The sequence below is a fragment of the Meleagris gallopavo genome, chromosome 6 (assembly GCF_905368555.1).
Source record: "Meleagris gallopavo chromosome 6, MGAL_WU_HG_1.1, whole genome shotgun sequence".
NCBI classification, from domain to species: domain Eukaryota; kingdom Metazoa; phylum Chordata; class Aves; order Galliformes; family Phasianidae; genus Meleagris; species Meleagris gallopavo.
This window is the reverse complement of record NC_139409.1, coordinates 44,014,160-44,027,050: the sequence shown is the minus strand read 5'-3', so window position 1 is coordinate 44,027,050 and position 12,891 is coordinate 44,014,160. Positions and strand designations below refer to the sequence as shown.

At 43.7% G+C, this 12,891-nt stretch overlaps 1 protein-coding gene across 5 annotated transcripts in view; it reads left to right on the top strand.

Annotated features, from left to right (window-relative positions):
* Positions 1–12,891, top strand: part of UBP1 (upstream binding protein 1) — a 46,449-nt gene that overhangs the window by 3,403 nt on the left and 30,155 nt on the right. For 2 of the 5 annotated variants that reach the window (XM_085226545.1, XM_085226547.1), the window contains exon 1: positions 12,058–12,764. In XM_085226545.1, coding sequence (XP_085082671.1) covers positions 12,652–12,764 — 113 coding nt within the window. In that variant the 5' untranslated portion in view covers positions 12,058–12,651. Of the gene's footprint in view, positions 1–6,605; positions 6,723–12,057; positions 12,765–12,891 lie in introns of those variants that run through there. The other 3 variants (XM_085226546.1, XM_085226544.1, XM_019616620.3) reach the window with 2 other exon arrangements.

The following is a 12,891-nucleotide window of genomic DNA, read 5'->3' as shown; positions in this document are numbered from 1 at the left end:
GTTTGGTTGGTTGTGGCAGTTCACTGACAGAAACACAAAATACAGTAAAAATAAGATAAGGATAGATGGGCAGTTTTGGAGCAGAATATCCAGGGATTATCTGGAGAAATTAAATCCATGCTTCCTCCCAACTGAAATAGTTAACTGATTAGTTTTGCAGTTGTAGTCTACTTTAATGTAAGATAAAAGTTACTCATGCTATGTCCTCTAAAGGAAAACTTGTTTTCCCCTCTAAATTTTGTAGTTAAGTCTTCCATGTCCTTAGAAGCACATACTGTAAGGATTTGCCTCATACGTCACGAATGTTCTGCTAATGGATTTTGTTTTTGTTAGAACATGGATGACTCCTGGTGATTTGGGAAGTTTGGGAAATCATGGTAGTTGCCAAGTGGAAAAAAAATCAAACCTAATTTGCTTTTTTTCTATATATCTTGTTTTTTGCACGTATATTTAAGTACATTTTGTGACTTTGGGGTTCCCAAGCTGGGCAGCTTGGGTTATTCCAACTAAAGAAGTTCTTTCATTTGCTGTCAGGATTTCAGGGTAATAAACATGTTTACTTAGAAGTTCCCTAATAAGTCACTTCTGCTCAGACAATCACAGCAACATTCATAAATTACTGTTAAACGGTAACACTTGGGAACTTAAAGATTATATTTGGCAAGCAGCTTTGAGTATGGTGTGATAAAAAAATTGTTCTTCAGTGTATCTTAGGTAGATACAAATGATTCTAATGAAGCATATTTTCAAGAAGTAAGATCAGAAATGAGGCTGATGTAGAAATATGGAAGATATGCTGGAAAAGCCAGCATATCTGCATACGATATCTAGACTTGTTACCACTGGCAGAAGGTAAAAAGGTAACTGAAGTTTACATTTGGCATCAAAGTTCCATAAGTCCTTCATTTTGGTGTTGCTCCTTTCCTAGATCTTGGCTATTGTCTAACAGTGGATATCTTTGTACCTCCATAAACTCATACTGAAATCAGTAGCTCAGACATGTCAAGCAAGATTCAAAGGTTGTCCCTTTGTAGTCAAGGAAGGTTTATACCAACAAAAAGATCCATTTGCATTAGGCAGCGGACATTCCCAGAACTCAATCTGGTTAGATGTGCCCTCACCACCTATTTACTTTGACTATGGCAGAGCCAAGAACATCCCATGTGAGCTCAAATCTTACTTCCAGACAAATCAGACTAGGGAACAAGCTGAGAATGGTCCTCCAGAAACACCCTGGAATCAGTGACTTCTGCCACAGATGTTGGCAAAAGTGCATGTTCCATGCCTTGGGGGTTTGCTTATATGAAAACAAAACACTACCATTTTCTATCACAGTCTGCTTTACCTGAGCATACGCAGTCATGTTACAATACCAGGCAAGACAAGGAGACACCGAGACACTGATTTTAGCTTGGTTAAAACAGTTGCAATGTGTGTTGGTGAGGAAACTGGGTGTGTCTGTTTCAGTTGCAGATTAGCATGCTTTAAATTGCTGACCGCACAGTGCTTGAAAACGTTTGACCTAGGAAGGTACTAGAGATGCTTTGAGCCTCAGGTAAGAGGGATGCTGTCCATGAGGAAAGAGAAGGAACTGCACTCTTCAGTGCATTGTGTCAGATCATGCCAGAAGCTGGCAGTGCCACAGCAATCTGCAAATCCAAATACTGATTTTTAGACTACCAGATAGGTGCAGAACAAGTGCAGGACAGCAGAACAACAAGACACTTGAAGTCGGATAGACTTCTGAAACTCCTACAAAACAGAAGATATACTCCATTCCATTTCATAGCTATAAAAACTTTATGAGTTAAGTTTTGATTCAGGCAGGATGTGATGGGTTTAACCAGAAGTTTCTCTGGGCAATGTCACTGTCCAAATCTCTTTATGCCTACAAATGACCTGGGTACAACAGTTTCCTTTGCAGGCCTTAAGGTCCTAAGATCAAGAAAAGAAACAAAATGTATTACCGATTATGCCTTCACATCATAAGATATGAAGTCAGTAAGCCTGCTTTTTCTTAGTTTGTGCCTCAGGACTGTAATCACATCCTCTTAGGTTCAGAAGTGGGTTGTATTAGGAATACAGAACGTTAAAACAGAAGAAACAGAAGTTACAGGAGTATCATCCTGTAATTGAGGCTTTTAGAATTTTTGTTGAGGGGATAGAACCCTTGAGGGAAGGAGCACATCCTGCACTGATCAGAAAAGCAGCAGCTGGCCTGGTAAATGCAGCAGTCTCTACCACAGTTGTTTCAACATATGCAAGCCCGGATTAGGATGTCTAAAACTACCCAAAGATCCAGAGTAAAGATGGCAAGTGAACCTGGAAAATATGCAGGCATTACTGCTTATCCTTCCCTCCATGACAGTGGCACAGTGCGTTGCTGTTTTCAGGCTGTTTGCAGTCCTTTGTGTACTTCTGCCAGCTTCAGGTGACCAGCCACGGCAATACAGAAGGATGTGCCAGGTCTGACCAATGCATCAGAAGATGTGATTGGAACCCAACTTTGGACAGGGATAGAGCATATGCAGAAATTTTTCTTGCTAGCAGTTCTTACTTGTCAGTGTTGAAGTTCATTGTAGAAGTGGCAAAAAATGCAATCCCTCTAACAATATATATGAGAGAGACAGAAGTTGTACTTTAAGAAGTGCATGCAAAAAAAATCTGACTTGGCACCTTTCACGTGTATGTATGATGGATTCACAGCCAGTCCAAGCAGGGAGCATCATTCAAATGTGAACACCTGATTGCTAATCAGTGAATTGTTGATGGTAGCTTTTGACAGGTGTTTCCACCCCAAAGTTACCCTGCATTTGGCAGCAACTGTTGACATAACCGAAGAGTCCAAAGACCAAACAAGGCACATCAAAATAACACCTCTATACTCTCCTGAGGCTTAAATACATAGGGATTGTTTCTGCATTGATGCAAATCTGTCTTTTGCTTTTAAACTGAACTGGCATTTCAAGCACAACTAAGCACTGTCACTTAACATCAAAAACCTTAAAGATCCCTCACATATGCGTAGCCTAAGTGAGTTTACCATGTCTTACATGTACCTGACTGATCTTTTTCCCATTTGGTGATGTCTGAAGAATACTTCCCAAAAACAAATGGCAAACACATTCTGTGTGCATAACCAGATTTAATATTTAACAATATTTGCTGAAGTTCTCAGAAGGGCAGTCACAAAGACTGATGGAGAGACTGATTGATCTTTACAAAAGCTTAAGTAGGTAAAGTATATCATGGCTTAATAGGCCTCACGTTGGATACTACTCATGGAAAAAAAAATAATAATTAAAGTAATTAAAGTTTTCAGCCACAGTATGCTGAAGTACTTAGATACAGTGCAAATCCACCTGTTAGCAAAACATGAGCCTCCCCACCTTAAATTTCAGGTTGGACTTCGCATGCTGTACACAAGCCTTAAAGCAAGAGATGTTTTAAATAAATAGTGTCTTGTTGTTTGTGTATACAATGCTCCTTTGCCGAGACCTGTTTAGTACTTACTAGGCAGATTATAAGCCAAGAAACAAAAATAGCTCCTTAACAATAACAGTACGAGGATAAAAACTCACCTTATTTGTCCCCAAACTTGCACAACTAGGTAACTACATACCTTTCAGTCTAGAGGTTAGTCAAGGGCAGCAGGTGTGGGTATGGGAATGTACAGTACTTCACAAAGCAAAATACCAGAATTAAGTACAGTGCGTGAAGCTTATCCTGATGTTAAAAATGCTTGCAAGGAAAATCAGTTGAAATACAAGACGACCATGAAGAGAAGAAAGTGAAGAAATACTGAGTGTGGACTTTTCTCCTTTTTTTTTTATGTTAGTGTTTCAGTAATAACACATCCTGCGTGTTAGGTCTAGTACTTTACTTACAAGGAACTCAAAGCTTTAGAATCAGGCTTCTTGCCAACCCCTAGTGCAGAGAAAGAGTGACAAACTTTCTTCTGCAAAAGAGGGAGGCAGTCCAGTGATATAAACCCTCATGTACTGTGTCCAGGCCTGGGGCACCCAGCACGGGAAGGACGTGGAGCTCTTGGAGCGGGATCAGAGCAGGGCCACTAAGATGATCAGAGGGCTGGAGCACCTCTGCTATGAGGAAAGGTTGAGGGAACTGGGCTTGTTTAGCTTGGAGAAGGGAAGGCTCCAGAGAGATCTCATTGTGGCCTTCCAGTATTTAAAGGGAGCGTACGAACAGGAGGGGAACGGCTGTTTACGAGGATGGATAGTGATAGGAGAAGGGGGAATGGTTTTAAACTGAAACAGGGGACATTTAGATTAGATATTAGGAGGAAGTTTCTCACACAGAGGGTGGTGAGGCACTGGAACAGGTTGCCCAAGGAGGCTGTGGATGCCCCATCCCTGGAGGCATTCAAGGCCAGGCTGGATGTGGCTCTGGGCAGCCTGGTCTGCTGGTTGGCGACCCTGCACATAGCAGGGGGTTTGAAACTAGATGGTCTTTGTGGTCATTTTCAACCCAGGCCATTTTATAATTTGGAAGCCAAGTACTCTGAACTTGAGGCCTTGTGTACTATGTGTGACATCATGCTTTTGCTTTAGCAGGCATTTACATATTTTATTTTTCAAGGTACAGATACCTGCAACTAATTTTATGTAGACAGACTCAAAAAGATGTCTAAAAGACATGAGGAGATAGATACAGTTTCAGGAAGTTTAACTTATGTGCAATGGCAAATGCCTGCCTCCACCCAAGCCATCTCCTCTGAGAAAATGTTTGTGGGCAACAAAGGAATGAGGAAGTGAAGTCCTTTATGCTTCCCAAGCTGCAGAGTGGCAGTGGCTTCTTCAAAGCAGGAGAAACTTCACACGGTCACCCAAACTGTGATGTGCCCAGTTGTACAACTGAACCATAAAACTTTTAAAATATTAGAACAGGCATTCCCACTTAAACGAATCGATGTGGCTGTCATCTTACCAAATTAACAATGCGTTTTTGCATGGGAGTCCACAAGATTTTGTTTTGCTTTGCTTCTACACCATCAGGAGCAGTGGTCACAGCGAGGATGGCTTATAGCAGTAGCTGTTGTGACCACACACAAGTCTGAAACATGCACACTGTGAGGAGCACCCATAAAACGGGCCTTGAACTTTCACCTTTTGTCCGAAGCAGAGACTTGCAAACTCAGCTGAACACAATAGATGTGATCACAATAGCCTTCATCATTTCATCCTCTACTAATAAAAATCTCATTGCAGCAGCTGCTTTGGATGTTAGCAGTGACTTCACTATTTTTAGCCTGCATAAGCATGACTCCTGAAAAGTGAAATGGAGACTGATGGGGCACATTGCTGTGATGCTCCACCACACCAAAAGAAGAACAGTGAAGTTTTCTGACTGCTGCCTATTATCATCTCTCTAATAAGAAATAATTCCATTTTGTTTTCCAGAGCCCTGCTCTTTGATATTCTGATTTTCATAGCCCAGGTTTTGTCACAATATTGCAGTAACATTTCAAAGTATTTTTTTTAACAGAAGGAAGGAGTATGGAGACTGTTTAAAAAAATAATAGCAAACTATTCCTGTTTGTCAGTAGTCCTTTCTGTTTCAAGCAGAATGGGTGCCCTCTGCAGGTAGCTTATTTCTACTGAGATTTTTGGATGTATGCACTCTTAATTTTGCATGATCTTAGCAGGATTGATCAGCACTGCTTTGTTTTCAAGTAGATATTGCACTCCTCACTGCAAACCTGGGCAAGCAAACAGCACATGGGTGTGCCAAGCAGTTAGTTTGCTTCTGAGAGTGATTTTTTTCTTTGAAGAATGTGTGTGGCCAAGGAGGGGAGGGAGAGGAGGAGTTGTAAACATTTTCCAAGCAATTTGACAGTGGGTTTTTTTGTTTATTTTCAATGGCAAGAAGATAACTTAAAATAACTATAATGTTATGCTGTGTAGTAATCTGCCACTTGAATACAGGGATAGAATGAACAGGCAAAAGGGGTGCAGTCTAAACACTACTGAAAATCACAGAATTACAGGGGTTGGCAGAGACCTCAAGAGACTGAGTCCAACCCCCTGCTAAAGCAGGATCCCTACAATAGGTTGCACAGGTAGGTGCCCAGATGGGTCTAGAATATCTCCACAGAAGGTATTCTGCTCATCTTAAAGACATTGGTGTATATTCCCCCTTATTTTTTCTCTTCAGTCATCCCTACACACGTATTTTTCAAGTCCTTTCAGTGGACTGCATGAAGAGAGAACAGTTTGTCTCTGAGTCAGCAGTGCTATGAGGTTTCAGCTTCCAGCTCTATAACATGCAGTTCTGCACAGTGACACTGATAGTGTGGGAGAGGGGAGGAGATAAATGGAGATGCTGGTGATGACTAGGCTGCACCTGACACCATGTTGGCTCGAAGTCAAGCCTAGCAGCTGGGCAGCAGCTAACAACGCAGCAAGACTGGGGAGGCAAAAGAGGAGGTGGGGACCAGCCAAGACTTTCAGCTATCTGTCTCTTCTGGAGAGTGTGACACCTGTAAACGTGGTGGCAGAAGCTAAATATAAAGGTGTGAGAGGAAATAACTGCAAACTTAATCTGAGTGTGTGTGTTTTTCTCTCTCCTCTCTCCCATCACTGCAGTGACCATCTCTTGGTTGAGCACAACGCTTCATCTCATCCCAAAATGCTTTTCTGGCACAGTCAGCCTGAACATTATCACCATCACCAGTATCCCACCCCTAACAGCAGCTACCTGCGGTAAGAAAATAATGATTGTGGGTAATTTTAAATAACAGTAGTTATAACATTATAGCACCCCATAATGCAGTCTGTGCAGCCTTTGCTAATTCACAAGTTCAAGCCTTCATACAGAGTTGGTGATTGTAGACCCACTGATAAACCTTTGTGCAGCGGAGTCACTGTAGTGGAGATTTACTTTACTACAGCTTCTTGATCTTCACAACTATGCCACCCTACGTGTGCTTGCAACAGCACTGAAATGTCTAAATGCTTTATATAATATCCACAGATGTCTTAATTTCGACCGTTTCTCTATGAAATTCCATTAGTGCTCCAAAGGTAACACTCTTGTTTATGTGAAGTCATACAGACTTAGAAGCATCCTAGCGTTTCACGTGTAGTTTCAAAACTGCATTTTACCTATTGAAGTTCAGTTGATGTGCACACTTGGGAATACAAGCCCCTTGTAGCATCAGGGAGGACACAATGGTTAAACACTCTGCAGAGAAATCTGATGCAGCATATATCTTATTGCACCAGTGTATCCCTATGAACTTACCTCACCTCTTCATGACTAAAACACTGTTTGAATACAAATAAGTGTTATTTGTGTACTAAAATATTATTTGTGTACAAACAATTGTGTACAACTTTATTTGTATTCGAATGCTTCTTAAAAACGATTGTGTTTTGACAGGAGCAGAGTTCATAGATTCCAGATAATCTTGAGTTTGAGTTTCAAATTATAACATGGCTCGTGCTCTATGTTAAACTTCAGCTTATTACTTTTTAGTTTAATACCATGTGTATAAACATGATAGTGTTTAACCTATTTTCTTCTAGGCACCCCTTGTTGGTAATCCTAGTGCTGTATCACAGTAGTACGCCTGTTCTTGTAGAACTGTGAGGGAGCATGTTCTTACTGAAGCATGCCGAGTTGCAGGTTTTAAAAATGCACAGAAATGAAGTGATATTTATGTTCTGATTACTCCAAGTGTTAAACAAATGAAATTTTAGCGGAGTTTATCATTCCATTACAACACAAAAGATCAGGGTGATGTGAAATACAGATTGGCTAACACAAATATGTTGCAAACACAGTGCTGTTTCTACTGACTCAAGCAGTAAGTCAGAAATGAATAGGTTCTGCAATTTCCTCATGTAGTCCTGCTTAGGACAAGTGGCATGCATAGCCCTGCAAGAGGAAGCATACAGCAGGTAACAGTGAAGACATCCACTCCCACCTCTGGTTTCAATCCATTCTTCAGTGCTGGTAAGCCCAGGGGTGGTGTTTACTTGAGCTCAGGACCACATTCTCTCTGGGATCCTTTTCACTGTTCCTTATATGTCTTTGTTTCTCCCATCATATTTGCTTCTGGTGTTCCCACACTATTTCAAAATCTGCCATCCAAGCCCCTCTGAATTTACTTTTCCACACACATTTGAGCACATGCCTTTAGGTTTTGGTGGCAGCACCCATCTGTGTTTTGGTGTTGAAATACCACATATGTGGGGTTTTTCCATAAATTAAGATCTGTACATAGAAATTAACGAGGTAGGCCCTTGAGGCTGATGACCTTAAGCAAAAGGGATACAGACCAGTTCAGACAGTAGGCTTCAGCCTGGTCATAATCACAAAGATGTTTGGTTCTGTCAGATCCTTTACCACGCGTCAGTCCCACATCTGTATGTCAGTGAGGTTTATATAGAAACAGCAGTTGACTTCAGGAAAGGATGTTAGCACAAAGTGGGGAGCAGATGGAGAAAGGAATGTCTCAGGATCTTTTCTTCCCTCCTCTGCCTTCTCCCACATGCCAGTAGAGCTGTACTTAAAACACTCCTATGCAGATATAAATCAGCCTCCTGCTGTGTGCACTTGACCTGTGTTACATCTCAAGCTTACAATTACAACTGGTGAGTCTGGGCTCAGGGTACAACCTCTGGTGGAGCCTTTCTTGGGAACACAGTAAGAAGAAAGAGTTGCTTGAAGAAACCCACTTGTGTTAAGTAAGAGACTGGTTTTGAAGCCCTGAGCCCTCCTAGGATGGTAAGAGGAATGTGCAGAAATGGAATGGTAGAGGCACAGGAAAAAAAATATCATCTGTGACAGGTTAGGGTTGTGAATTTTACCTGCTCCGAGTATTAAAGAAGCAATTTGAGATCTCAAAATGTTTAAGTCCTGTTTTACACTATTTTACCAGGCAGGTGAAAAGTTTAGAATGATTTTTACGTAGACAAGTTGGGGAGTCAGGAAGAAACAAAAAACTGCATCATTTTATAAAGTTTACAGAATCTTCTGTCCCATAAGCTCTGCTCTCAGCCTTACTGAAGAGCATATATTTATAATTTGGGCATCAATTCTCTAATCTCATCCTCAAAAAATGCTCTTTTGTCTAACTTGAGGAACTCTGCATAGAGCTTACACTGCTTATATTGCAGAACAGAAATTGTGTCAAGAAAAGGGCTTAAACAATGCACCATATCTGCATTGGATGTGGATTTTCAGTGGTTCTTTTTACAGTGGTTAAACCCACTGTAGTTTTATGTGAAATACAGACAGCAGTAAAAATGTGACAACTTAACTGTTCCAGTCAGGACTGATTATTGCTTATAAAGAATACTTTTACTCTTGCAGTAAGCATCTGCCTTCAACTTTTAACTTAGACTTGAAAATTGCTTGAACTCAACTCACCCTGAGTATATGGCCAATACATATGTTTAAAAAGAGACAGAAAGATTATGATTTAGTTTTTGTTGCTGTTGTTTATGTCAGCTAGTTTAAGTGAAATGAATATCAGAACTGCTCTTGAGGTTTCTGTTTGAAAATGCTATCTAACTAAAGATATTTTAAACTCTTTTGCCAAAAGCTGAGAACTCTGTATGGTAACTACAAATGCTGGAGATGCAATTTATGTTCAGTACCTGAGCCGATACGACTTCACATCTTGGGGTTTGATAGGTCAGGCTGGAAAGTGGTGTTTGTAGGCATGTTTGGTCCTCAGCAGATGACGTGAGAAAGAGACAGACCAAGGAACCTGCCCCAAAGAAAGCAAATGCATCAGAGGTCTGTACTTACAAGCAACAAAATCCACACAAACATGTACACAGTCATAAACCAACACTGAAAACTTGTTGTAAATGATCTATGGATAGAAATAATGTTACAGGAAAAAAAAAAAAAGGCAAGGATTACAATATTTATTATTTAATAGAGGAAGGTGCTTTGTATCCTAAAATACCCAAAGATGATATTTTCAGAATACTAGCAGTCCATTTGCTTATCACAGGCAAATTTTATCCAATTTTTAGGGGCTGAACTGCAAGAAAATGGGTCTTGCTGTACCCACTCACAGTAACCTCAGCAGACATTTGAATTTACATCAGCAGAGAACAATTCCAGGTTAAAAAATCATCAATTTATGGTCTTGTGACTGCTGTGTAACTATACTAAAGTGGAGTAAGCAGATAAACCAGTTTTGCTATACATAAATCACTTATATCTGACTGTCAGAAGTAGACAGTTCACCACCCTCAGCTGTCTGCAAGCTACCAATTTCTTTTGTATAACTTAGAAAAGTATTTTTCTTCCATGTTATTTATGCCACTTCTCTTTCTTATGGGGCCCACTTTACATCTACAAATGCCTACCTAGAGAAGGTTTGAGTTCTCAATTTAAAATCTATTTCTTCAGTAATGAGAGTTTAAGCCAATTTCTTCCACAACTGTTATATACTGAATAATTACTACCAGTTTATTAACTGGACTATAAACATCCCATAAAATTCACTAAAATTAAAAATGCTATTTTTGTCATCCATCTTTAGAAATGCAAAAAAAAAAAAAAAAAAAAAGGGGCGGAGGGGAGGGGAAGAAATAATTGTTGGTTGTTTTCTTGTCAGGTTTAAAAGCAGTATTTTGCCAGCAATATTTTCAGTTCTTCTCATTAAGAACTGTAACTTGGGAGCTAGTGCTTACGTTAACAAGAAACTTGGGCTCATGACCTTTTCATAAATCTTCTTTTTGTCAGCTGCTGCTTTGTCTGTCCACTGACAGGCAAGAAACACTTAAATCAATTACTGCAGCAAAAATACTGTACACACTATTGTTGCGTACAGAAATAGGCAGTCAAGTCTTAAATTACCATTCATCGTTAGGAATCAAGAGTAATGCTCCGTGTGCTTCTCTTTAAGGACGTCATATGTATCTTCTGAATCAACAACGGATATTATTTTACTGTTAGTGCAACTAAGGCCCCACTGAGTTTTGAGAAACCTGTGCAATTGTACTTAGAGCAGGTTGATATACGACTGTGTTATAGAATCATAACATATCCCAAGTTGGAAGGACCTGTAAGGATCATTGAGTCCAACTCCTGGCTCCACGCAGGACCAACCAAAATCAGACCGCATGTCTGATTACACTTTACAGTCTAAAGGCTTTACTATAGATTGCTCACTACTTGAATCATTTAATAGGACTTCTCATATTATTTAACAATCCTCTGAACGATTAACATTTGAGTTTTCTAGAGTGGTGGGCTACTCAATTAGCATCCCCTCAGTGGACCAAATATTTTAGGGCCAGAGGGAATGGGATTAACCAGTTCTTCCTTGCGTCCCCACAGCATTCTCTAACTGCTAGACTGCAGTATAAAAACCATTTATTAACTGCTTTGCTACGTCTTGGATAATTAGAAAAACAGCATAAAATCAAGCTACTTTATCTAGTAACTCCACATTCCATAGTGACAAACTTTCTGCCTGCGGGGGCTGTGTGACACCGATTTTGTAACAACCCTGAACCCAGGAAGCAGAGCTGTTAGGGATTTCTTACCCCGGAAATGTTTACTTATAGCACATTACGTATACAGCGTGTTTCCTTTTTCTACTGCTGTGTGCCGGTAGGTGTTGTGTTGACTTTTTCTTTTACAGTCCTCAGTACCGTAGGAACCCCCAGCCCTTTACGCTGGCCCGGCTTCCAGTTCCTCATGCCAGGCTCCCCAGCTTTCTGCGCTAAGGCCACACACCCGGAAACCGACTTCCATTCTCTTACCGCGCAACCTCGAGGCGAAACCCACCGCCTCTCTGCGCCCTGACATCACTTCCTGTCATTTCCCTTTCCGCTTCCGGCAGGCCACTCCCGGCATGCAGCGCTCCCGTGGCACGAGGGAGGGCGGAGGAAGAAGCGCGCCGGAGCAACCGAGGGCGGGGCTGCTCCTCCGTAAAGTCTTCCGGTGTCGAGAAATCGCCCGCTGATTGGCCGCGCCGCCCCCTCGACATTCCCCGCTCCCTTCCGATTGGTCCTTCCGCCGTGGGCCAGCCAATCGGCGGCCCCGATAGCGGGCGGGCCGCGCCCCGACAGCGGCGGCTCGGGGCGGGGGGCGTGTGCGGAGGAGGCCGCCATGTTGGCGTGAGCGGCGGCGCGGCGCGGCGCGCGGGCGGCGGCAGGCGGTAGCGGCGCGCGGGGGCCCCCCAGGGGCGGCCTTCGGCGGCGGGCGCAAGGCGGCGGCGGGCCGCGGAAGCCCGCGCCGCAGCTGCTGCCACCCCGGCGAAGGATGCGGCGGGAGGCGCCGCCGAGCCGGGTCGGTGCTCGGACGGCGGCCCCGAGGGGCGTCCGGTCAGGGAAGGAGGGAAACGGGGAGGAGGAGGCGGCGGCCGCCGGGTCTCCGGCCCCCCTCGGCGGCCGGGCGGCCGCAGGATGCTGAGGGCGGCCCCGCGCCCCGGTCACACCGCGGGCGAAGGGCCCCCCCGGGGCTGAGTGCGGCCGCTCCCCCGCCCCGCACGCGTTTCTCCGTCCGGCTCCGCGCCGCCCCCCCTGCCCCTCTCGTTTCCTCCCGCCCCGCGCCGCCCGCCGAGACGCCGCCTCCCGGCGGAGGCTCCGGGGCCGTGCGGCTCCTCCCCGTCCGGCTCCTCCCGCGGCGCCGCGGGAGCGCGGGGGGCGGCGGAAGATGGCGTGGGTGCTGAAGATGGATGAGGTGATCGAGTCCGGGCTGGTGCACGACTTCGACGCCAGCCTCTCCGGCATCGGGCAGGAGCTGGGAGCCGGCGCCTACAGCATGAGGTGCGCCCGGGGGGCGGGCGGGGGCCGCGGGGCCGCCCTGCGCGGAGCGAGGCGGCGGCTTCTCTCCTTCCTTCCTTCTTTCTCCTTCCTACCGTGCCTCCTCCTCCCCTCGGTTTCATTTCCCGCA